This window comes from Serinus canaria, chromosome 20 (genome assembly GCF_022539315.1).
Source record: "Serinus canaria isolate serCan28SL12 chromosome 20, serCan2020, whole genome shotgun sequence".
In the NCBI taxonomy this organism is placed as follows: domain Eukaryota; kingdom Metazoa; phylum Chordata; class Aves; order Passeriformes; family Fringillidae; genus Serinus; species Serinus canaria.
Window position 1 is genome coordinate 3,567,623 of NC_066333.1, and position 27,038 is coordinate 3,594,660.

The 27,038-nt window shown below is 43.6% G+C and overlaps 1 protein-coding gene across 1 annotated transcript in view; it reads left to right on the forward strand.

Annotated features, from left to right (window-relative positions):
* PTPRT (protein tyrosine phosphatase receptor type T) overlaps window positions 1–27,038 on the forward strand; it is a 473,718-nt gene that overhangs the window by 231,147 nt on the left and 215,533 nt on the right. The window contains exon 7 of the mRNA XM_050982229.1: window positions 8,229–8,522. Coding sequence (XP_050838186.1) covers window positions 8,229–8,522 — 294 coding nt within the window. The remainder of the gene's footprint in view (window positions 1–8,228; window positions 8,523–27,038) is intronic.

A 27,038-nucleotide genomic window follows, 5' to 3' on the forward strand; every position in this document is an offset into this window, starting at 1 on the left:
TCAAAGAGCATCCCTGTCACCAGTGATGCTGTCATCACTGTCACATGCTCTGGCTGCATGGATAAAAGGAGAGTGAGTTGGGCTCACCTTTCCCAGAGAAAGGCATCATCATTTATCTTCATGGAATGGGTTTAGACTGCAGCACCTCAGTTCTGCCCTGAGTGAGGGCTTTCAGAGAGGATTCAAGGGGCTTAGAGGTGCTCAGTATTGTCTCTTGGCTTTCCCCTAACTGACTGATCCAGCACCTCTCTGTGTTTCACACTGAGGGCCATCTGCTGAGAAAATAAAGAGTAAGGAGGTCAAATGCATCTTACCTCTATTTTAATACCACTCAAAAGATGGGGGATCAGGGAGCAATTTATTTTATCTGTCTTAGGTACATGCCTTCCATTCTTCTCCATTGACAATTAGGGGAACCTGAGATAATTAGTGCAGGCTGGAACATGGAGAAGCTACATAGTGAAAGTCAAGCTAATTGTAATCAGCTCCTGCATGGCCAGAGGTCCTTGTGTTGGGCCTTTCATGTTCCATGAAAGATCCCTGTAAAGAGAGAGGCATCCCTGAACCAACAAGAAGCATTTTTCTTCTCTGTGATGTGCTTTTGTAGCTATTTTGCTGTTGACAAACTCAGAAAATTACACGTGCTTTAAAACTGAGAGTGAATTGTCTGTCCATGATTGCAGCCCTGGGGATCTTGTCATTCCTGGAGCTTGCCTCCAGAGCCTGCCTGGGCACTGTGCAGGGCAGCACCCCCATCCAGGTGGGAAAGGCTGCCTGCTGGCACTCACCCTGCACAAGGAATGAGTTTTGCTGCAAAACTGGAGGCTACTACACATCAATAGTGAGAGTCTATAGGCACCTTTTTAACTCTGTTGCAGTGCAAATGATGACTCAAAGAGAAGCATTCAGGTCTAATCTGTGCGAGTCCTTGTAATAAGCTTTACAATTAGAGCACAGACTCTTCCACCTAATTCACTTAATTTACACTGGGAAATGAGATACTGTTCAACTAATCCAATGCTATTTTCTTTATTAGAGAATGAAAGCATCCTCTGAGGCTCTGGTGGGATTCAGGCTAAGCTTCCCAGGCACAAATAGTGTGAAATGCTAATGAATTAGCACGCTGCTGTAATTCCCTCTTAGGATCTGGTGCCCCTCTCCTTCAGCCTCTCACACCATTGGGAGGGCTGGCAGGAGGCACCAGCTCTTTGTGCACTCAGGGTGGCTCTGTAAACGTTTGATAAGATAACCCTGATACTGATGAACCTTCTTCCAGCAGGGTTTGTTCCAGCTGCCTTGCCTGGGGACTGCAGGGCTTTCAGGTGTTGTCCTAATTTTTTTCAGTTTTTTTAAGCCTTCTGATGTTTACACTCTTGTAACTTTCTCACACACTTTATGTAAATAACTCATTGTTTTGCATTCTTTTATGGAGGAGGAGAAATTTGATGGACTGTTGGTCTGTCCAGTGCCATTGGAGAGGTGGCACTGCCACCCTCCAATCCACTGTCACTTTTGGAAATCTCTAAATGTTGGAGTCAGAAAATAAACTTCCCTTTTTTACCTTGGAAAGAGCAGTGAGCCCACATTGTGTTGTTTCGTGTCCTATGGTGACATTCAGGAAAGGGTTCAGGGGTTTTTCTCCTGCTTTGCAGCAGCTCTGTGAAGGTTGTTGTGTTCTCTTTAATCCCTGACAGCCCAGTTGCTTAGTTCAGAGCACATGTTCAAGTCACCAAGGGGCATTTCCTCTTTTTCTTGAAGGGACAACACAGAGAGAATGTTTTCTCTGTTTTCATCAGGCTATGGATCAAGTTCTCCCTTCATATCTGGGTACTGCTCCTGTGCTGTTGGGAGATGTTGAGGGAATAGCCTGTAGTTTTTGAGTCTGGGGTTCTGAGGGGATGATAGAAGACAAGCATCCTGTCAAATAATGGGTCTCTTGGTTTCTTTTTTGTAATTGATTGCTGTCCCCTGGGTTCTGCTTGTCTCTTCTTTTCATTTTTGTGCTGATTCTCTGACCACTTTGCTCAATATTTCACATTTTCTGGCTCGTTTTTACTTTCTCCTTTGCTTTTTGTACGTTAAATATTGGTGAGTCCCCTGCAGAGAGAAGCAGCAGCTCTTGAGGGAAAAGCAAAAGGGAAAAAGCACATTGTTGTGTCAAATGAGTATTTGATATCACAGAGCACTAAGGTCACTTATTGCTGTGTTGGGAAGAAGCACCAGATGGAGAGCAGTGACACAGAGCTTGTCACAGGATCCAAAGAACAGAGCTCCATCCCCCAGTACAGGAATGCCCACAGAGGAGAAGAGGTGGAAAGGTGATGTTTGCCTGCTGGGAATGCTCTGTCCATAATGGGTGGTTTGGGTACAAACTCAAACAGTAAGTGCTTTTTACCTCTGAAATTTATAGACCTATGAAACCATTGCCCCTTGGTCTACAGGCTGTAGAAATCCCAAATCTTCCTCTACTCTCACTTTTCTGGATTTTGGCTTTAATTAAATTTTGAGAATTGTTGATTTCAGAATTGGTTCTGGGCACTTTTCCTGGGGCTCAGACAAACCATATGTGCAGACCCTGGTGCAATTTACCTGTCCAGGTGAATTAATGAATCATTTATTGCTGCTGCTGGCACACTCCTGTAGCACTTGACACGTGCCCCTGCTGTCAGCCTGTGACAGTACTGAGACAGACCTGAATGTCTCTCCTAGACAAAATCTATTAGTGCAGTGTCAGCACAGTGAAATCTTCCCAGGCTAAATATTGTAAAATCCAGGTGCCTTTTTTCTTTTGTGTAATAAATGGGACTTGAAGTTTGGACCATCACTAGAAAACTAAATTTACCTGCTGCATTTATGACAGTGGTAGGAAGTGTGGGGAAAAGCAATGCCAGTATAAATATTGACATTCAGAGCTCTGAAGACTCATTGTTATTGTGTGAAACTAGAAAAGGTGCCCACGATGCTGCTCAGACAGTCTGACTGTTGTGTAGAAAACTATGTAATACTTTTTATTCTGTGTTTTCTGCTTTAAAAGAGTTTTGAGAAGCTTAAAATTTCATTTCCTTACCTTTCAGTCCCATCCTGATCAGTTTGACAAGCACAGTCCACAGCTCCTTGTTTAGGACTTGGTGAGAAAAGCTTTTAGAATTCCCATGAGTAGGGGCATGATCAGGATCATGTTGGAAAACACAAATCCTGCTTGTCAGGGAAAGGTCTTTGTGCAGCAGGTCCCATCTCCACCTTTTCAACCCTCAAAGGATAAAAACCTCTGCATCACTTCTGGTCTTATTTTCAGAACCTGTGCTCTGTCCTGTGCATGTGAGAAAACAAAACATGGAATTGCTGCACTTGGTGATAGAGTACATTTGTGACATTAAATGCTCTTTTTGTCTAAAACAGCCACAGCCAATGAGAGTTTATGGTCACCTTATCTGTACAGTTCATCAGATGGTTTTGCTATGAAAAAGGGAGAAATTTTTAAAAAATCATATAAAATTCATAGTTTAGGAGGTGTATCCAGCTGTTTTAAGATTGCATTGTCTGTAATGTCTTTCTTTATGGATTATTTCACAGGAGAAAGTGGTAGCAGTTGTTGAGGATTTTTCTCTAGTTTTTCAGTCTTCCCAGTGGCATCCTAAGCATTCATGGAGCCAGTTAATCTTCCATCATGTAAAAATTGCTTAGAATTGCCTTGCTTAGAAAGCCAAGTAGAGAAATACTCCAGCAGTAGAATAGGAACACTCAGGAATATTTGCCAAAGAGAAAAATAGATTTGTTTTCCACAAGAGTTGGAAAGTATCATGTGAATGGTACTAAGAGTGTAAGAGCTGAGGAAGTGTCTGGGTGATGCTCCTTGTCACTGTAGAACCCCAGAATGGTTTGGGTTAAAAGGGACCTTAAAATTCATCTCAGTCCACCCCCTGCCATGGCAGGGACACCTTCCACTGTCCCAGGGTGGTGTCCAACCTGGCCTGGGACACTGCCAGGGATCCAGGGACAGCCCCAGCTTCTCTGGGCACCCTGTGCCAGGGCCTGCCCACCCTCACAGGGAGGAATTTCTGATATCCAATCTATCCCTGCCCTCTGTCAGTTTAAAGCCATCACCCCTTGCCCTGTCTCTATGGATGATGGAATTTTAGGGGGTCCTGCAAGGAAGAGATTTGGACTTGATCCTTGTGGGGCTTGAGATCCTCTGTGATTCTGTTTGGTTTATTCTGCTCCCTCCAGTTAATTTTGTTTTCTCACACTCTTTGCATTACTAGAATTCATGTCATTTTCAAGTTCTAACAATGTTCAGCCTTCTGAGCTGCAGACAGGAGCTCTATCTTCTGTTTTAGCAGGAGGGGAAAGGCACACCCCAATTCCCCTTGTGTCTGCAAAACTGGACCTGGTTTTAGATTCAATAAAATATTGAATTTTATTTAATATTGAATATGGTCAAAAACTGCCCTTTTTTTGAGCCTGAACTGCATATATTGTTGTTTTGGTTTGGGGTTTTATGTCTGTTTGTTTGTTTTTTTTGTTTGGTCTTTGTTGTTGTTGTTGTTTGGGGGGTTTTTGTTTGTTGTTTGTTGTTTGTTGTTTCTTGTTTCTTGTTTCTTGTTTTTTGTTTTTATTTTTCTGGGTGGTTTTTTTGTTTTGGTGGTTTTTTTGTTGATTTTTTTTTTTTTTTTGTGGTGGGTTTTTTTTTTTTGGTTGGTTGGTTTTCTTTTAGTGAGCACCCATAAGCCCATTTTTCCATTTTATTCCCAAGTCTGGAGTTCAGTTGGGTATCCCAGGGGCAGCAATCCAGTTCCAGATGTGCTGGTTGTTGGGGAGCCTTTGGTTTCCTCCTCTCTGGAGGAGGAGGGAGGGTGGCTGAAAGGGAGCACCAGGCCAGGCAAAGCTTGTGATATAAAACAGTGTTGGGATGAAATGGGGCTTAAAATATGGCTGCTCACAATTCCATGTGTGCGAGGCCAATCTGTCACCACGTTTGTTTAATCAAGGTCAAACAGAGATTTTAATAAAATAGTGAGCTCATAACATCAGGCTGGTCATCTGTAACTGGCAAGTGGGTTTTGTAACAGAGAGAAAAAAATGTTCTCACTCATGTGCCAGTTTTGCTAAATAATGGGCAACTTGTTTAGATCACTTGCAGTAATTTGGCACAGAGTGATATTAAAAAAGTAAAAGATTTTGCTCCAGTTGGTGCTAGTGGGAAATAATTATTTTCAGTGAGGTGGGACTGATTCTTTAAAAACTACTGGAACAGCTGCTTATTCTTAGTTCCTAAATTCAGAAAGAAGGAGGAACAGTTTAAATTTCTACCTTTATTACATTTTACAGTGCCTGTTTTTTCAGTGGTAGAGAAAGGGGAAAAGAAATGGGGGAAAGAAGGGACACCACCATCACTTTTTTTTTTTTTTTGTTTTTTCTTGGTGGGGATGATTTGGATTGGGACAAAAGTAGGGAAGATGGGCGTGCTGGGTGACATCATAATTTAAATCAGTTTGGCAGCAGTGGTTACTAAACTCACTAGATGAGATCTTCGTGTCTGCCTAGCAGGATAAACTGCTCTATTAATTAAGCTCAATCCCATAAATCTCTTCTAAGTTGCCATGAAATCCCAGAGTAACCTGTATCATGTTGCTATTGAAATCTGCAGCCCAGGAGAATGGAGTTTAATATTTCACTTGTGTTCAGCTATGATGTGACTTGTAAGATGTAGCTTTTGCATTGGGAATAAAAAGAACCAAATCTCTCTTTTAATTGCCTTGCACCAAGAAAGAAGTAATAAACTGCTTGTGATCTATATTAATTTGATTTTTAATGAAAATATATCCACACATGTTTCTTGAAAACAGTTTTCCTGGAGAAATAACTTGGTAAGTCAAAACATAATCAGCCTGGCATTTCATATCAGAAAAAGATTCTGGCAGGAGTTCTGGAATAGTGCAGAATTAAAGCAGAAACAGACATTCCACAGAAAACTTATCTGGCATTACTGATTTTTGTTCACACTGGATACCTGCTGCAATTACAATTCAGTTTATTTTTTCTCTGCACAACTCCTGCAGTCGGTCTCAAGGAGATAGAATGATTTGTTGTAAACAGTTAAAGAAAATGAAATCAAGCACAATTTCAGTTGATCCCTTTGTAGAACAGTTTCTTTCTCTTCACTGAGCAGAGCTTTACCTGCAAGAATTATCCTGAGGGGAAAATCCAATCTTCCTCCCATCATGTGGTACTGAAAGTCCTTTCTTCCACTTTTCCTTGGGCCCTGGGTTCTTCCAGTTCTTTGAGAAATCACCCTCAGGAGAGAGGGGTTTACAATGACTCCCACTGAACTCCAAATTTCTTATGTTGTAACATTGATGTGTTTCTTTTCCTGAGACAGAGATCACAGGATGGTTTGGGGTGGAAGGGACCTTAAAGCTGATCATGGGCAGGAACACCTTCCACTGTCCCAGGCTGCTCCAAGCCCCAGTGTCCAGCCTGGCCTTGGACATTTCCAGAGATGGAGCTGCCACACCATCCCTGGGCACCCTATGCCAGTGTTTTAAGCCCCTGTTGATAAAAATATTCTTTTTCGTCACCTGATTGTCACAAGAGAATGGAGTTTGTGTGCTCTGGGCTGAGGGCAGAGCACATCAGAGTGTGGCAGAGGGAAGGCTGGGTGAGATTCAGGAAATTGCTCAGAATCTTGCAGAGTTCAGCTCAGGTTTTCAAAGCCACAAGGTGTATTCTATTCATGTGGTTTCCAGAAGGAAGGGTTATTTACACTGACAGAGAGGGGGAAAAGAATAATAAAAATCAGGCAGGCAGCCAGAGCTCTGTAGATTTTTTTTTTCTTTTTGGTAGTTCCATCAAAGGGAGCTGCTGAGATGTCTTTTATCAGCTTGCTTTGCTTTTTCTCACAGAGGTGGTACTCAGTAGCTGGTTCCTGCCTCCTTGTACTGCTTCTCAAACACCCAGGCACTCTTCAGGTGTCATGCAGACTTTCTTGAGTACCTTTCCCCATGAAGTTGAGCAAACTTTGCAATCAAACACCATAGGAGGTGTTGATTCACTGTTGCCTTGGAGTTTTCTTTATTCTGAGCTACCAAGAGCCCCACTCAGAGCCAGTTCCAGCAGCATCCTGGCTGCTGGGCATGGGAAGATCACTGGTGTTTAAATTTGTTAATATTGTCTCAGGCAGTGCTTTGATTAGAAAATCAACATCCTCTTGTTTTTCTCTATTTTTGGGGGGTTAGGATCAGAAAATGAGCAAGTGATTTGAGTTTTCCTCTGGTTGCTAATTGTGTCATGTTAAGCATTAGAATTTGGCTGAACCCCACAGCACCAGGACCAGTGCCTGGGATATTCTGCTGTGCCAGGGCACAGGGCAGAGGAAGGGCTGTGCTGGAACCCTTTGATTCTTGGTGTGTGCTAAGGGCACTCAGTTGTCCTTATTTAGGGTTTCTTTCCCTCACTCTCCAAGATGTTGAGTGCTGTTGTTCCCATGCTTAAAAGAGGGAAACGAGTATAAACCTCATGATGAGGTTTATAAATGTTTATGAGGTTTATGAAGGCACTTTGAAACCAGAAAGCTGTTTTGTGGTTCCTGTATTTTCACAGGTGTTTCTCAATCAGTAGCCCAACCCCCAGTGCAAGGGAGCGGAAATTTAGGCATAAAAAACCCAAACCTGTGGTTTTTGTGACACCCCCATCGTAGAGAGGAAATGATGAATCTGACTCCATGTTCTTAGAAGGATAATTTATTATTTTATGATTTATATTATATTAAAGAATGCTATACTAAACTATATTAAAGAATAGAGAAAGGATACAGACAGAAGGCTGAAAGATAATAAAGAAAACTTGTGATTCTCTTCTCCAGAGTCTGACACAGCTTGACTGTGATTGGTCATTAAGTCAAAACATTCCACAGCAGAAACCAATGAAACAACTGTTGGTAAACAATGTCCAAACACATTCCAAAGCAGCAAAACACAGGAGAAGCAAATCAGATCATTATTGGTTTCATTTTTCTCTGAGGCTTCTCAGCTTCCCAGGAGAAAAATCCTGGGCAAAGAGATTTTTCAGAAAATATGACAGTGACACAAGCCCAATTCTTTCAAGTAACAGATTAAATTCTTCCAAAACATTTGGTAAATGAGAGGGGGAAATCATGCCTTTGTTACAGAAGGGTTTGGGATGGAAATGTGTACATTTTCTGACTCCTTGTGCTTTGTTTCTGTCCCCAGAGCCTCCCACCCCGATCGCGCCGCCGGAGCTGCTGGCCGTGGGAGCCACGTACCTGTGGATCAAACCCAACGCCAACTCCATCATCGGGGACGGGCCCATCATCCTCAAGGAGGTGGAGTACAGGACCACCACGGGCAACTGGGCAGAGACCCACATCGTGGACTCCCCCAACTACAAGCTGTGGCACCTGGACCCCGACGTGGAGTACGAGATCCGCGTGCTGCTGACGCGCCCCGGGGAAGGGGGCACCGGGCCCCCCGGGCCCCCCCTGACCACCAGGACCAAGTGTGCAGGTGAGGGCTCTGCTGCTGCCACTCCCAAACAGCTGCTCTGTCAGTGCAGGGTGGAATCAGCCTCCTCTTGTTTGAGGCATGGGGGGAGCACCTGTGGCAGTGCACACAGGGGGAAGGAGGGTGAAATGGCTGAACCTGCCACTGGTGACACCGCAAATGGCATCGATGTACACATGTAGGGGGTGTTTACAGAGGATGCAGAAAAGGTGTTGCCATCTCGCTGTGGAAAGGAGGTTTGAGGAAAATGTGCACTATGGTGTGTAGGAATTCCTGAGCACGTTCTCTGAATTGGAGGGAGAGCTGCTGTAAAAAGTCTTTTGAAAATGGGAAGACATGTGGGTGAATCGTGGACTCCAAGATGCAGAAGGCTGAACCATTGCTTCATTCTTCTGTCCTATATTATAACTCTATTCTTAAGAAACCCATAACCCCTTCCAGCCTGTCCAACACAGCTTTGACCTCACTGGTCAACCAGCCAAACACCATCACCCTTTGGTAAACAAATCTCCATAACACATTCCACATGTGCCTGGCAACGGGCGCAGCAAGAGGAGATAAGAATTGGTTTAATTCTTTCTCTGAGTTTTCTGCAGCCTTCCCCAGGGAAAATGCCTGTGCCTGCTCTCTGTGGCCAGAGAGCTCTGCCACACAGCCCTGCTGCTGGTGCTTCAGCATGGCTCTGAGCTGATACTGGGAATTTGGGAGCATCCCAGAATGTTCTGTTTTGTTCCACAGGCAGGTGTTTAAGAGCTGTTGGTTTCATGCTTTTGGTTTGTCTGACAAACTCTTGCCACAGCGTGAGGCTGCTTTCTGTTGGAATAGGCAAAGAACTTTTTCTTTCCAACCAGTCCTGCAGTAGGAAAATTGTTCTTAAGACCAGGCTGTGATTACATTTTCATCTTTAAGTGGAGAACAAAATTTATCTTGTTTGATCGTGGATCTGCAGTGGATATTAACAAATTTACACTGATATCAGTTTGAGTGCTTTGTGGTAAAGGAGGAAATTTTTAAAATAATATTTTTCAATTATTATCATTTATTTAATTTAAAAACTTCTAAATAATTTAATTTTATTTCTTTAATTGTAATAGTAATTTCTTAAAATACATTTTTGTGTTCCATTTCCCCCCTCATTTCTGACAAACGAATGTGTTCAAACACTTGTAGCTCCCTCTTTTTCTCATTCATATTGGAATGGATCAGGGCTGATCCAGGGGCAGAAGTAGTCCATCTTTCTTTCTAAGCCATATTGGACTTCCTGTGAAAAACTGACGGATGATGTTGCTCATGTTTCAGATATATTGGCTATTCATCCTGTTGTCATACATTAATCATTAGCCATTAAGGGAAATCAAGCCCTGTGCCTGGCAAGAGGATGAGCAAAGCATTTTTCTTCCTCACAGGCTTTTTTCTACCACACAACTTCATTTTCTTGCATTTTTGTGATTTTAGCAAGGTCCTTCCTGTGGTGTGAACATAGAACAGGGATTAAAAGGCTTCTCTCCTTTTGCTACAAATCCTCCTTCCCTCCCCACAAATTATTGGTTTACAACATGTGGATTTAAGAAGTGAAAACCTTTTAAGAACATTCTGTTTCCTGTTACTCTTTCTGATCAAACAGCAAATCTGAAATGGGAAGAAGGCATCCAGAACACCCAAAATCATCCTAGGATGGGATTAAGCAGTACAATTTTAGTGTTCCTCATCCACTTCATGGCAGGAACATTTCCAGCAATTTCCTCTTTACCAAGAGAGGAAACCTGGCAGGCTGGCTGTGTTCTGGGTGGCACATTTATTATGGAGGTTGTAAATTTGTGAATGTTTAGTGCCCCTCTGAGAAGATTTGGTAACAAATAAATAAATCTGGGCACGAGGCCCTGACATGGAGGTGTTTGCTTGGTTCAGCACCTGTCCTTTGGTAGAACACAGATGTTTTAGGCTTTGCAGCAGCTGTGTGGAAAGCATGAGGTGACATGGATGATGTCCTGGACTGTTTGGGAAGTTGCCACATGTTCTGCTGCTCCCTTTTTGGCTTTCTTCTCCCTTCCTAGTGTGGTAAGATTCTCTGACCTCCCGAGAAGTCACTGGGACTGCATTTGCAGATGGAAATGTGTTGTGCTCAGATTTGCTCTGGAGTTGATGTGTTGTCACTTTGCAGTGTCACACTCTCTGCAGCAGCCAAACTTGCAAGGCTCTCTGCCTTACCTGTAGAAAATGCTGGGTTTGGCTTAATTCAGGAGTTAGGATTAAAAAAAAAGTTGACTTTGTGCTTACTATTGTCTTGTCCTGTGCCCCAGACTGCTGAGTTTCCTGCCCAGTTCAGGTATTGACTGACTCCGAGAAGGATGACGTGGATAATTTGTTCAAATTGGCAAAGCTGAGGCACTTTCTGCTTTCCATCCTATTTTACTAATGAAAATCTAACTGGAGAAGGTCATTCTGTTAATGTTAGCTGTCATACAGGCCTTGTTGAGATTGATGGTGATGGCATTTATGTTTTGTTTAGGGCACTGGGTAGGAGAAATTGTAATGATCTTGGTCGAAGCGTGGACCAGGAGGAAGGGAGAGATTTAATAGCTAAAGATGTACAATTTCACCAGATGCCAACTGAAATGATAGACAAGAAAATGCAACTTATTATTCCAATTTCCATGCGTCGTGGAACTCCTTCAAAACACCATTTTGAGGGTAATTACACCAAACTTTCACGGTGAAGATTTTCAAAAATGTGCTGAACTGAGAAAACAGCTCTGCTGCCTTGGTTTTCCTAAGAGTACCTAATGAATGACATCAGGGAAAATTGAGGGGTTTTAAAATAGTTGAGGGGTGAGTGATGCTGCTTTTTTTAATGTGAATTTTTTGGTTGTTTTATTATTTGCCTTTACTTTTTCCTGAGCAAGAGGGAAGTACCAAACTCCTACACATTTGTATGCAACCAGCAGGAGATTGGTGCAGCCCAGTTTTACTGCACTGTTTGGTGTTGTGATGTCTTTATTCTGACCACAAATAAAGTAAGAGCAGAGAATAACACCTGTACTGGAGAAGCATTTACTTATTTAAATTTCTAGAAATCAGTGTAACAATAAACAGAAGGTGGCTGCAACCTTCTAAGAGAGGGAAGTCAATATCCCTTGGACTGAATACTCTGCCCAGGCTCTTTTCACATAGAAACTGTATTTTTATAATTTGTTTTTGTTGTTCTGAGTAAGTGCTGGCCTTCAGTTCAAGCACAAGTTGCAATGAGACTCTTATTTAGAGATGAAAATGAGAAGGATTTGGGAAGGACCAGGCTTCTCTTCCACTTCAAGCAGCAGAAGTTCATTTACAAAGTTGCCCTTGTCTGTTTTGTTTCTTGACTGTCAGCTTTGCATCAGAGCAAAAGCGTGGCCAGGATGGTCCAGCATGAGCTCAGACATCAGGAAAACTCTGACAAAATCATCAATAAGTTTCAGATTTTGATCACACTGAATGGAAGGTGTCTAAATGGACTTGAAAGGTTTTTTTTTTTTTTTTTATAAGATAAAACCAATAAGGTAATTATGGAATGTCCTGCTCTAAATGAGCATAAAGAAGTTTTATTAAACTGGATAATATCTAAATTTCTGTTAGCAGTGTGTGCCCAGGCATGTTACCCCACTGGTGATGCTTTTGGTGTTCTACAGGACAGCATTACATGACTTAATTAATATTTGATCTATAGAAGTAATACTGAAAATTAAATCCCAGCTTACCTCCTTCAAGGGAAAGCCAACTGCCAGAAAATATGGCAAACCCTGCACAAATGATTTGTTTTTTGCAGGTTTTGGGTTTTGGATTTGAGTTTGTTTTCCCATGGTCTGTTCTAGGCTGTGACCTGGGACAGGAAAAGATGAAATGACCTTGAGGCATGACCCAGTACAGTGTCAGTCAGAGGGAGGAGCTGTCAGCAGGGAATGGGGGAAAGAGAGAGGTTGGTTAAGGTTAAGACCAGACATGGGGTTGAAGGTTGGCTAAAGGAAAGATAGATATAAAACATTAGTGTTTATCCCCAAAATAATAGGTTGAGGAGATAACAGGATTAGAATGAAGTGTTTGAACACAGTTCCCAATAGTGCCTGATATTCAGCACTATTCTCAAAGTGTGGGGTCCTTTTAGCCATCCTCTGTGGATAAACAGGGCTTTTAAAATCCTTGCTCCATGGCCTTTGTTCACAAGTGTGTGCTTTGGGAAGCTTGAGGCTTATTTTCTTCTCTGTGCTTATTGACTATTCCTCTGCTTTTTTTTGGGTTTTTTTTTTTCCTTTCTTCAGTTTCCACAGAAAGGAAAAATAGGGGAAGAGTTGTTTTTAGCTCTGGTGGATGGAAAAAAGGGAAAAGTTTGCCTTTGAGGTCATTATCCTGCAGGGAATCTCATCTGAAAACTGTTTGCATCTAGTGGGGTAAACTCACATGAAAAACAAGGCCAAAGAGTAATATGTAAATGAATATTAATAAAAGGACAGAGTAAATACTTTCTTTATGATCAATACTTAAAATATTGTCTGGAAAGGCTGCCTTGAACATTTAGCTTCATTAGAACATTGTCTGATCTTCATTAGCTGTTGAGATAAAAGAAAGGGAGCCCCAGGGGGATCTTCTCTCTCTCTCTAAAATTCCCTGAAAAGAGATTGTGGCCAGGTGGGGATCAGGCTCTGCTCCCAGGGAACAAGTGGCAGAAGGAGAGAAAAGAACTTCAGGTTGTGTTAGGGGAGGTTTAAATTGGATATTAGGAAAAAGTTCCATGCTGAAAGGGTTGTCAGGCATTGACACAGGCTGCTCAGGGCAGTCCTCCATCCCCAAAAGGTGTGAGGATGTGAGGGTGGTGGTGCTGGGGGATCTCAGGGGGCTTTCCCAGCCTCAGGGACTCTCTAATTCTCTGCCTTTTTTGGATGGACAACAGGTAACTTTGGGTTAATGGTTGGATTCTGATCTTAAGGGGCTTTCCCAGCCTCGGTGAATTTATCATCCTCTTTGTTTTGGCAGAGATTTGGATGTTGTTGTTGGAATTTTGGATGATGACAGCAGGTTATAAAGTGATTTGTAAAATGGGGAGAGTTTTACAGCCTTGTGGCTTGGAAGAAGGAAACTGTTCAGTCTGACAGGAGAATTGTTTGGTAGGGAATGGGAGGGGAGAAAAAGTCCTGAGAAACCCCAACATCTCCCCCAGGAAGCACATGGCAATGGCTCCTCATGGAACAGGCTCCTGTTCATGGGAAGTTTGTCCTTGTGTGAAGTCCCATGGCTCACAGGCAGCCTCTCCCTCCAGATAAACTGCTGGAGACTGCCTGAATCAACAGAGGGTGATTTAACTCCTGCAAAAAAGAGCAGTTGTCAAGATCAATACTCCATTTTTGGTGTATGCCTAGGGAAATAAAAGTTGGTCTTAAATGATGGGGCTGAACTCGAGACTCCCTTTAAAAATAGCCCAGATCCAGTGGCTGATACAAATGCAAATGACCTGAGCATTCTGAGTCTGATATGGTGCTGCCAAGGAGCTGGAAAAATTTTCCTCTGGTGGTTGTTAACAGGTGACTTTGTTTGCCATGACATCTAGTGAAGTTTACTAGTACTAAGAAGATTTTGCCATTTTTTTGTTGGTTTAAGAGAATAGTTCCAAATCTGTAAAAATATTTCTGTTTTTTGCTCTATTCCAGGTGTTAGAAAAAAGAAAGGATTTGCACACTGTTATGAAATGTATGAACTGAACAACCACGAGCATGTGCACTGAGTATGAGTTCAAAAACATTTCTTTCTGGTTTAATTTTAAGGTGATATCTCCCATTAAATGGGAAACTTCCACGTGTTCATATGGAAAAATATGATTCAAGGTTGCTACACTGCTGCCTTCATTTTTTTTTTCCCTCCAGATTATAATTAAAAAAAAATTAAAACTCGGATCTATGAGTCAAAGCACTGCACAAAAAACCTATCAAGTGATTTGAAAGAGTGTTCTGTGATTTTTTTTGGTATTATTGAAATCACAGATTTACAGACTTATTTAACTTGGAGCTACTCTAAACCTTGTCCTGAAAGACACATTCATTTCCCCTATTAATATTAAATTTTAAATCTTGCCTCCAGTCTCCTGTAACTTTAAATGGAGAGGGTGGGGGAAACAGAGGCTTTTTTAGCAAGTGAAGGAAAACTTTATCATAGAATTCTAGAATATTCCTGAGCTGGAAGAGACCCACAGGGATCATCCAGCCCCTGGCCCTGCACAGACACCCCAACACCCCACCCTGGCATCCCTGGGAGAGGTGTCCCAACACTCCTGGAGCTCTGCCAGCCTCAGGGCTGAGTTTGGCTCTGTGCATCCCCCAAACCCATTCCAGGGACATTCCCTACCTTGATGATTGAAGCTCTGATTTCATTCCACCTCAAACAGCCCTTGGCATGTCAGCCAGAGGGATTAAGAATTGCAGGAATACAATATTCCTTCATTTTGATGCCCAGTTTGTGCTTGGAACCAGCCTGATAGCATTGCTGAGAGATAGAAGCTTCATCCCAAGGGATTAAATCCCTTTGGTGCAAGATCATGATTTTTCCCTGCAAAATTGATTAAATAGATAAATATATCTTGATTTCTGTTTTATTCTTTCCCCCTCCTCACTTTTTTTTTTTTTTTTTTTTTTTTTTGGAGTAGAAAGACAGCATCTACCCCTTTGATGAATAAGTGAAAAATGTGGGGGGAAAAAGCAGAAGGTGATGTATTTCTGGATGACAAATGTATTGCTGGTTTCTCTCCAAGTTACTGCTGGTTTCACACACAGAGGTGTGCCAGGCAAACAGCATTTCTTTGAGGAACCTGCAGGATCCAGTTATGGCTGTGTTGTTTGCAGCAAGGTGGTTGCCCTGGAGAGCCACCTTTCAAAGAATGGAGGATAGGCTGGATCTGTGAATTATTTCCTGGGAAGGAACTGAAAGAAGGAGCAGCTCTGTTGGCTGAGGTATAACAACAGTGACAGCCTGAGTGGGACAGGGAGAATCTGGGAGGAGATGGAGTGGTGGAAGGGAGCAGAGTGCTTTGCTGCCTTTGGGGTGGTGAGGGAAGGCAGGGCTGCTGAAAGCCAGACTGCTGGAGCTGACAGGATCCTTGGCTGGCGGGTACCTGCTGCCAATTCCCCAACTTCTGAGCCTTCCCTGGGGGCTCCCCTGTCAGGGGAAACCCTCCTGGGGTGGTTCTGTGTCAGGAAAGAGAGACACACTGGATCTTTTTGGTCTTCAGGTTCTGGTTTATTATTGCCTTATCTAAAGTTTTGCACGCTGTCCACACCAGGCTCAGGAACTGGAAAAGCACCACAAAATGCCCAACAATCTCTTGTTCCAAGGTCTTTTAAAGCTAAACCATCCAATGAAGAGCTGACACCTGGATTATTTCCCCTTTAACCCAATAACTGATCCCACAGAGCTGCAATGGGGACTTTCCCGCCCAATTACAAAATGCCACCCAAACCCATGGAGAAGGAGGAAGAAGAAGCCCAGGATGACACCCTGTGCCCTTCATCTTGCTTCCATCCACAACACACTAAAACCCCCAAACCCTCAATTTCTCACCCAGTGACACACCTGCACTGCTCTCTAGAATCTATTGCACACTTCTGTGGATTCCAGTCTATTCTGGAGTTTAGGAAACTTTCTCCATGGATGAGGGTCAGAGTCAGTGCTGCCCTGGGGGTCAGGGCACCCCAGAGCAGACAGAGAAATATTCCCTGTGCCCTGGGTTTGCACACTTGGTTTGGCATGGGGCTGTGATCCATCCAGAGCTCAGGCTCTAAATTCCACATGTGGGAAAGCAGCAACATGCAGAGGCAAGGCTGGGATTTACTGCTGGAGCACATCAGTGTGCTGTAAATCTGATATTTATTTCCAGCACTGACCAATCCCCAGACACTCCTGAGTCTCCCAAAGCATGCCCCCTATTGCCTTTAACCATGGGACATATGGTGAGGAATTTGCTTTATCCTGATCCTTGCAGAAGATCAGCTTTTTGTCCTGGGGCCTGAGGATTGATTGCCCTTATCTTAGTCTGCATAAATACAGTTCTGAATATAAATCCAGCCACAATAGTGCTTTGGTCTGGATTTTTTTTTTTTCCAGAGGGATTTTGCTCATGATGGATTTAAATTCTACGGATTTACTTTTTTTATCTGCAATGGTGGTTTGTTATCCATAAATGTTTTATTTTATTTTTATTAGGAGGAAGTCTAGTTATTCATTTCCACATCACACTGTTTCTGCCTGGTGCTGCTGCTGTTTAATTTAATTTTTTTCCAGAATGTGGTTTGAATTTAGTCTTATTTTTGGAGTGGGCAGGCTGGTCAGGAAGATGACAACTTCCAGAAAGGCATAAGGCTCTTGTGCCAAGAACTGTTCTCACTAATGGTGGGATTTCACAACTTCTCCCAAAAGCAGGGAACCTTCCCAGCTCTTGCTTTCACACCAGCTGAATTTAGGACACTGTTCTTTTTGATGTCTCTTGTCTCCTGAGTTCTGTCCAGGCTTCCTCCCAAACAGCTATTCTTAATCTGAGGAGGCAAAAATAGAAAAGGAGAGGGGAGAAAACAAAACAAAAAGGCCTAAAACAAAACCAACAAAACCCCATTCTGTTTTTTGAACTCAGAGAAATCCTCAAGCACTGCTTGACTTTGTGGTGAGGCAGCTGAACATCTGCTCTTCCAAGGGAAAAGTGGGATTGAATCAGATTTGGAGGGAATACAAACCACCTGGATTGTGGCTGCAGTTTTTCAAGGATGTATTTCTGCAGCTTGAGGAGCTTGAGAGTGTCCAGGGAAGGGGCTGGAGAATACTGAGGGAGCTGGGAAAGGGGCTCAGCCTGGAGAAAAGGAGGCTCAGAGGGAGCTTCTGGCTCTGGACAACTCCTGATAGGATGGGGCAGCCAGGTGAGGGTTGGGCTCTGCTCCAGGGAACAGGGACAGGAGGAGAGGGAACGGCCTCAGGATGGGCCAGGGGAGGGTCAGGTTGGACAGCAGGAGGAATTTCCCCATGGAAAGGATGGTTCAGGCACTGGCAAGGAGTGCTGGAGTCCCCAGCCCTGGAGGTGTCCAAGGAGCCACCTGGGTGCAGCACTCAGTGCTCTGGGGTGGGGGTAAATCACAGGCTGGACTTGATGAACTTGGAGGTCTTTTCTAACCTCAGTAATCTGTGATTCTGTGTGAATATGCTGGGCTCACATGAAGATTCTGTTTGAGGTCACTGACAGGGCAGGCCTGTATTGTGTTTGCAGGGAATGTCCTGACAAAGGCAGCAATGATTTATCTGACTCCATGTTCTCAGAAGGCTCATTTATTACTTTATCATATTATATTATATTAAAGAATAATATACTATAGTAAAGAATAGAGAAAGGATACAGACAGAATGCTAAAAAGATAACAATGCAAACTGGTGACTCTCTCCAGAGCCCTGACACAGCCTGGCCCTGAGTGGCCAAAGAGTGAAAACAACTCCCAGCAGAATGCAATGGAACAATCACCTGTGGGTGAACAATCTCCAAACACATTCCACATGTGAGCACAGCACAGGAGAAGCAAATGAGATCAGAATTGGTTTCCTTTTCTCTGAGGCTCCTCAGCTTCCCAGGAGGAAAATCCTGGGTGAAGGGATTTTTCAGAGAATGGGAATTCCACAGGCCCTTGGATGATTCTGGATTCTCAGGACTGCAGTCTGGACACAAGTGGTGCCCAGAGACACCAAACCAAAAATTCCTGAGCTGCTGTGTTAGCCAGCCAGCCTGGGTTAAGCAGGGAGCTGGGTTCTTTGTGCACAACACAGTGGTGGCTGAGTTTTCTTGTGTGCTTTTGGATAATTGTGTGATTCCTCTTTTCAGCTCGCTTAACAAAATTGTGCAGGGAGGGAAGCAACAGAAGCAGATATGTGATGTGTTAATAACTTCTTCCCTGCTTGCTTGTGCAGCTTCATTTCAGCATTCTCAGTTTTATGGGTTTCTCCAGTGTGGGCCCAAAAATGTGACTCCTTGGCTCGTGCAAGCCTGGCACTGCTTTGCCCAAGTCAGCATTTCATACCCTCTGACAATCTGCCCCACCACGTGCAAAAACAGGCCAAGCATTTCTCCTCAATTGTCACTCAGTCCCCTGCTGAAAGCAATTTTATTTAAATTGCATGGTGTCTTTTAGCCTTCAGTTAAGAGGCATCTTTCATCACCTCTCATCCCTCGTTACCATGTCATTACTGCCTCTGTTGGCTTGTGAGGGTGCGCCAGATGATCGCTTCCAGCTGTGGCTTTATCCCAGAGTGAAAAGCCCAGCCAGGGGGAGGGAGCTAGGCAAGGAGGGTGCTGTGGATGTGTTCCCATTGAGCTGGGGCTCAGGAGGGTGCTGTGGATGTGTTCCCATTGAGCTGGGGCTCAGGAGGGTGCTGTGGATGTGCTCCCATTGAGCTGGGGCTCAGGAGGACCAGAGGGAGGTGCCTTTGCCTCCTCTGTGCCATAACTCATCCTGACAGCCCCGTCCTTGCAAAGCACCCATTCAGGGTTTGCACAGTCGTGATCCCATCTTTGTCCTGGGACAAGTGCTGCTTCCTGCTTGTGTTTCTCTTGTTGCTTTTCCAAAGGCAGCTGAAATATAAATGGCTTTCATTTTCTAACGTGGTTTTAATACACACAAGTCTGCATTGAAAAGCACTCAAATAACAAGAGATGCTGAGACTTTATACGCTGGAAGTGGCCAATTTTAAACGTTTCAAAGAATAAAATGCACATTAATTGCCTTTCATGGATGCTTTAACATAGAGTACAAAAGCCAGGCAGAGGCAAAATGGAAGAGAGCACTACATTTTTACCATGCTAAAGCTTTTAACCCTGAGGCATTTGCAAGACATTTAGGAACAGAGCTCTTCCTCACACGTTTAGCTGTTTTACATTTTGTCATAAATATTTTACCCTTTTATTTTTCCCCAGTGGACTCTGAAATGTTGAGATGAACACGACTTCTTGTTTAACACTTGGCAGTTCACCCAGATGAGCAGGGGTTCTGCATAGCTGGGGGACAAAAGGAAAAGGCAGCTTGGTGTCTTAAATCGTGATGCAGAACCAGCAGATGGAGCATGAGTGCAAAACCCGGATGGCAGTGCTGTGTCTGTCTGTCTGTCTGCACCACCACGTTTCCTTTTCCTATTGTTTGAGCTGGAAAATGGACTTTTAAAAGTGATTCTACCCACCCAGTCAGTCTGCAAGAATTTCTGCTGCCTGTTGAAGGCAGTGCCTGAAGATGACAAGCCCAGAGCAGAGCTCTCATTCCCTTTGGGGAGTTCTGGGGTCCCTTCACAGCTCCCATTACAGAGGTAAAAAACAAAGAGCCCCAGTCTGCCCAGGCTGTGGGTTTGTGATCCAGCTGACTGCCATGGCCATGGGCCTGGTTTGCAGTTTTTACACTTGGCCACCCTTTTAATTATTTGTTATACAACTGAGTGTAGTGAGGAAAAGGAAATGCTTTCAACTCCTTTTAACTTATTTTTGGTTTTTTTTGTTTCATAAGCTAAAAGCTTAAAAGCTTTGGACTTTTATTTATTTAATTTGTTTTTCTTTAGTTTGTTTCTTTTTTTTATGTGAAGCAGAGGAATATTTTAGGACTTCAGAAATAGTACTGAAGTACAAACCATAGCTGTGACTGCATCAAAGTACTCCAGTATTGCTGGGGAGACTTAGAGGCCTGAGCATCCAAATCAGCCTGACAGTTGTGATTATAATGTATTTTGCTCAAGATCCACAAATCCTCATTTCAGCTGCCAGTAATCCTTCAAATTACTGAACTAAAATCTTGGTGCAGAGACCATCAGAAGGGGTTGAAAGCGAGACCACAACTCACAAGATAACAAAATCTGAAAGCCTGAACATCATCATTTCCTCCCTGTGGCACTTGGAGATATTTCCTAGCATTCCCTAGAGAATAAAAAACAACCAGCAGGGAAGTAGGTCTTACAAATAGATCCAAACCACTAGAAATTGATTTGTCCATTAATGAAGTTTAACAGAAATCTTTGGTGAGCCTGGAAGATTAGATCATATATCATGGAACTCCACCACTTGGAAGATAAAGCCTTCAAGTGATAACTGTATTTAGGAGCATTTTTAATAAGAAGATAAGCTGTTGGCATGAAGTTGGCTGTTTTAACAGAGGAGGGACTGAGGCAGAGGAGTGGGAAGCTGAATTTAGGACAAGAAATGCTGCATCAAAAGCAGTGCTATGTATGAACTTCTGCATTTGTATAAAAGCAGTTCTTCACAGCTGGTTTTATCCCCTTCAGATGGATTAGTTCTTAACCTATTATAGGAATAAATCTTTCCACTTGCTGTTCTATAGGTCCCTTTGGTAGAGTGTTTATGTTTACATTCATAACACATTCCTCTGTATAAAGATCCACACAATTCTTTTTCCTGGACAGAAAGAATCCTATTTCATTAGAGAAAGTGTGCCTGAAAGCAGCTCTAGAGCTGTGATGGTTTTTCATTTCATATGGAATTAAAACTGTCTTTTGGCAGCTCAGACAAAGCAGTTGCTGCTCTAAGATTGCATAAATGTCTTTTGAGTTGCTGTCTGAGAGGTGTCATAGATTAAAATCCATGTCTGAAGTGCTGAATTTTCATTCTATAATTTGCTCTGTGGTGATGGAAGGGGTTTCAGGTGATAAGAGTTAAGTTTCTTGTAAACAGTGATTCCTATCATATCTCAGAGAGTGCATCTTCTTTTCCTTCAAAATCAGACAAGGCACAAGTTTCAGGTATAAAACTTCCCTTGCCTTTGTGAAAACTCAACTTTTCTGATTGTGCTTTTTATCTTGCTCTTCTAAAAAACCCAGGAACCACAGAGTTAAAAGATGAACTTTGCAGTATCTGACATAAAATCTGCAGAGCGAAAATGAATTTTGTATCTACTTTTGTTGTTCCCATTTCTGTTCTGAAGCTGTTTTCAATACTTGTTGCTTCCAATTAATGTTGTGTATGTGAACTCCAGACAGGCACCTTCTGCCAGCCTTCTCCTGTCTAGGAGAGGCAATTCAGAGCTTTCCCCTGATCCAGCTGGCACAGCAGAGCAAATATTTACTTATTTTCAAACAGAAGCAAATAGCTCAGTGTAAAAGAGTTGGAAGCAGGCTCTGTGCAAACAGGTGCTTCATATTCTGTTGGTGTGTTCTGCTGCAACCCATCAGGCTTTCAGAGAGAATTTTCCCCTGGCACTCGTGGGATTGAGGCTCAGGTTGGTGTCAGCACTCCTGGGGTTTCAGGCTTGGTTAATTAATTTGTATGAGTGATGGTTTGTGTGTCCCTATTTGTCTCTGCCTGTCCCAGTGTAAAAGATGTTTATAATGTGAAATAATCTCCAAACTTGTTGGTGGTGGCCTGTGCTAGAGGGAACATTGCCTTGTAAAGTCCTCTTTAGGTGTAGGAGTGTACCTGTGTGCTGAATGCACAACTCTGGCCTTTGTCTGTCCCAGGGGTGCCCTTGGCACTGAAATACTGAGGAGTTCTAAAGACAAGCACTGGTCACAGAGAGAGGGGAGGGCAGAGCACTGTCTGTGCTCCTGGTGTGTTCAGCAAAGGTAACAGCATTAAAGGTACAAAGCCAGAACATTAAAAAAAAAGAGGTGGGGTGTTTTTATTCTATAGCAAAATCTCTCAAATTCTTTTCAAGCAGTGCTGTTTGTTGTGGTGTGTGTTTTCTGTTCTAAATTGCTTTAATGCTGTTGAGTTTCTTTGTTTAGAGAAAAAGGTCTGGGTTTTGTGTGTGTTTTTTTGTTGTTGTTGTTTTTCTGGTTAGAGCAATTTGGGCTAAAAGATTTGCGCTGCATCACCTTAATTTTGAGTAATGAAGAAACCTGTTGGTTCTTAAACCATAATATTCCACCAGCAGTCAGGTCCTGTGGCCACCTCCTCTTATTTGTACCACAGGGCTCTGAAATATCCACCTTTTGCCTTATTTATCACAGGATGGGTTGGGTTGGAAGAGGCCTTAAAGCTCCTCTTATTCCACCCCCTGCCATGGGCAGGGACACCTTCCACCATCCCAGGGTGCTCCAAACCCCATCCAGCCTGGCCTTGGACACTGCCAGGGATGGGGCAGCCACCAAAAAGACCCAAAAATTCCAGTGTGAATTTGTGTCTGAGAGCTTTGTCCACACACTTCTGGAACTCTGGTGGGTTTTTATTTATTCATATTTATTCACCTTGTCAGGGTTGTGTCTGCCATGAAGAATCTAAAATGTGCCTGGCACAGAATCCTTTTTTTTTTTATCTTTACACAATGTTCTATTTTTCATGGCAGCTGTCTAGAGGTTCATCCTCCACAACTGTCCCCTAGAATTTGTTCCACTTAGAAGCTGATGATGTTAAGGGGAAGCAGGAGGAGTTGTAGGAACTCAGAATATACCTGGATCTCAATTTTTCAATGACAAGATAATCATTAGAATCTATACAGGTCCAGTGCAATGTTCTCTTTGTCCACCAGAGATGACTGAATGCTCTCTGACCTGCCTGTGACACAGCCATGCTGAACATTGCTTTTGTGCAAAAATGGAATTTTCTGCTCAGAATGTCTTCCTGTGAAGTCATCACTGATGAGGTTGGTGGAAAGGGATGAATCTTTATTTAAATTTCACCAAAGTCCTCAGGCTCCAGAACCAGCAATATTTGGAAGAACATGTAGAGAGGTTTGTTGTTGTTTTTGTGGTTTTTTTTTTTCCAGGACACTTCCCTCATTCATGGTATGAAAAAGGAGCTGACAAATAATTCAGTTTCTCTGTAGAAGGTGTCCCCACCCAAGGCAGGGGGTTGGAGTGAGATGAATGTTGAGGTCCCTTCCAGCCTAAGCTGTGCTGGGGTCCTGTGCCTCAGCTCTGTAACCCCTGTAAAACAGCTTTTCCTCCCTCAGGGATGTATTTCCCTCTCTGCAGCACCCATCCCCTGGTAACCATCCCCCTGGGCACAATCATTTTTATCCCTTCAACCCTTTCCAACTGGATTGCTCCAATCTTTTCAGCTGCCAGCAAATCCCACCAGTGCCTCCCTTAACCCAGCCATTCCTACCCAGAGATGTGTTTGTGTGACCCCACCAGAGGGAAATAACTCAAAGAAGAGGTCAGGTGAGAAAAGCAGGCTGGGATTAAATTACTGCCTGAGTCCCAGACTTAGAGACATCATGTAGAGATGCCTTGTGTTCAGCACAGGAGGACAAAGAGCCTGTGCAGAGATTTGCAGAGGAGTCACAGAGTGGCATTGCCTCTGATCATGGATGTGTTGACAGACAGAAATGCTTTTAAACTCAAATGCCTTCAAGATTTTAGGAAACAAATCCTACCTCGGGTTGTCCCCAGGGTTAAGGACCAGGGTACTAATGGTGTGTCACCTTCAGCATTTCCTTTAAATTTGTCTTCCTTGAAGGAGTTGGGCTGCAGTGGCCAAGTGCAGCCTGCAGCACTCCATCTGCTCCCTCCTGAGGGCACTGGGGATGCTCTGGGCCCCCCCAGCCACTGCAGGTTTAATTCCTGTGCATTCAGAGCACAGGAACAGCAGTGATGTGGTCACACTCTGGCCAGCAAAGCTGAGTGATTCCCAGAGTGTGCTGACAGGTCTGTCCTTAAAAATCCTTCCTGCTTGGCTTTTGTGATATTTATGAGATGAACAGTGTTCTTGGTCCAAAGAACTGAAAAACCCTGAGTCAGAAGCTAACCCTCTCCCCACTCTGTATTCGTGGACTCTCATCAAATGTGGTCTGGTGTTTTTTGTGTTTTTAAACTTCATCTTGCCTTTCCTTTCATGAGGAAGTGTCAGGCACACATCACTCATTCATTCTCCATGCAAAACTGCAGGCAGTGACCCCCTGCAGCTCCAGGCTGCTGTCTGTGTTCTCCTGTCTGCTGCATCCCTCCTCCTCAGGATGGAAAACCTTTCTGGAGTGGCAAAGCTGGCAGCTTTCCCTGTTACACCCTGGCACAGGAAAATGGGAGTTTATTTTAGCTGTGTGGTGGCTCCATGTCTGCTTCAGGCACCAAGGAGATGGAGGTGGGGGCAGGTTGCTAAAACAACTCTGTGGGATCTGTTCCTTGTTCTCCCTCATGCCCAGCTCCAAGAGAGTCAACAGAAAGTGGAATGTGGAGCCAGAGCTTTGAGGCTGGCTGAGAACCTGGCTGGAAGTGCTTTCTGCAGCCTCAAAAAGCTGCTGAGAAAGAAGCTGCCCTCACTGCCTGCATTTAGTCTCCTTGCTGTGCTGCAGGGGAGGGGGAAGAAGCTCTGGTGCCTCTTCCAGAGGTCCCCATGGAGCACCAGGAATGCCTTTGCTGCTGCAGGAAAGACAAAGAACTGTGGCTCCTTCTGATCACACTTAGCTCAAACAATTCCTCTGAGCTTCCTGAGGTACCCACCAAATCATACAGCTTGCTATAATTTTAGCTTTTCTTACACTAAAATACCACTCTAGACTATCTAGGGAGCCCTGCTCTGTGTTGTCTGCTGGAAGGGAAGCGTGGGAGCCTCAGGATCTGTGCCAGTCTGTGTGATGTGCAGAGCTTTCCATGTCCTACACTGCTGAGGATGCACCACGCTGGAGACATCCACCAGGGGAGCTTTGACAGGACTTCCAGCAAGCACTGCTCCCTGGCAGCCTGGTTTTGTTGGTGTATGGGGTTTTTTGGGGGGTTTCAATGTGAACAGCTCAATTTAGAGGGGAGCAGCAGTGGATGCTGGGAATGCTGTCAGGATCACTGTGGATATAGTGCTGGGTTGAGCTGTTCAACTTTTACATTATCATCTCTCACTTCTGTTTCCTCTATTTCCTTGAAATTTTATTATCTCTCATCTGGTGAAAAAGCAGTGTTTGAATTTCAGAGCTGAGCTGGTGCTCTGTCCTGTGGGAATAAGAGCTCAGCTTCTCCTCCCTCAAAGCAGAGTCTCAGATCTCTGTTCCCTTGAAGTGCTCTCCCAGCTTTAGCTGTCGAGTGCCTGTTTGCCTTGGACTGGGTGTGAGGTGGGTGGGGAGTCCTGCTGCCTTCACATTCTAGGAACTGTCCTGGGAGGATGAGGCACTGTGCAATAGGATAGTTTTCATCCTATAAATTGTGCTGCCTGGGCAAGACTTTTGGGTTTTAATTAATGTTTTTAGAAACTTGCAGGGTGAGTCAAACAAGCCATTTTCAAGCAATAACTCAGCCATTATATCATTCCTTAGACACAATTTCTTCACTGGGGGGAAAATTGCCTGAAGATGTACATTTGAAACGTTGTTTGTAGGGAGAGGGAAGTAACCTCTGAGTAAAATGCATGGCAGTTATATCATGAAGTCAGGTCACTTGCTTGGAAGCAGCTTTGGGGAGGGTTTCATTATTTTATCCTATCTAATTTATATTTTATAATAATGTGAGTTGGTGACATTTTGTCTCTGCAGAACCTTGCAGGATGGTTTTAAACTGAAAGAGGACAGGTTTAGATTAGATGCTAGGAAGAAATTCTTCCCTGGAAGTGTCCAAAGCCAGGTTGGACAGGGATTGGAGTAACCTGGGATAGTGGAAGGTGCCCCTGCCCATGGCAGGGGGTTGGAACGAGATGATTGAGATGATTTTTGAGGTCCCTTCCAACCCAAACCATCATGTGGTTCTATGATTCTAAACATACAAAAAATGAACATGAATAAAATAAATAAACATGAATTAAACATTTCAAGATCATTGTTTTGTCATTGCATTAAAATCTGCAGGAGAGGATCCAAGCCCCAGATATCACAGCTCACTTCAGCTGCATTTCTAACCCCTGCTTCCTCAGAGAATCACTGTCAAACACACACAGACACTGTGTAAATGTTTATTTATTTATGCACTGAAATTGCCAGCTCAAACTGAAGTGTGAAGATGGTTACTGTCTTCAGTGTGGCTGAGGCTGAAGCAGCAGATGAAAGAGGAGGAATCACCTAATTATTGCCTAATTCTAAGCACTGGTGTTCAAGTGGGAAGTGCTACTGTAATTAAAGTGTAGAAGAAGCAGTGCAACTTTGCTGTTTTCAAAACGTTCAGCTTGACACACAACGTGGCAAACAGAGGAACTTCTTTAAGCTTTCAAGTTAATCAGTGCTGAGGAGCTATTTTCTTCCTAATACCATCTGCAAGTCTCCATCAATACTGTGCAAGTGTTGATTGTGTGTTACAATACTTCATTTTAATTAGGCTCCATAGGAGATAGTTGACTGGCTGATGGGGGAAGATATTGTAGCAGTAAATATTATGGCACATTTGGAAATGGAGAGGGGGAGAAGAACCTGTTGGCTCCAGTGTTGACAGAAGTGATGCTCTGCACTCAGGGACACACTTGTCACTGCTGGGGGCTGCAGGTACTCAGTGATATATTGCATTTCAGTCTGGCAAATCTTCCTCAGGGGGCTGCTCTGTCACTGCAACACCCCGTGGGGAGATGCAGCAGCTGTGGCTCTGTTAATCAGCAATTGCTGGGTCACCCTGGCAGGGGAGGGAGGGCCCTGGCAG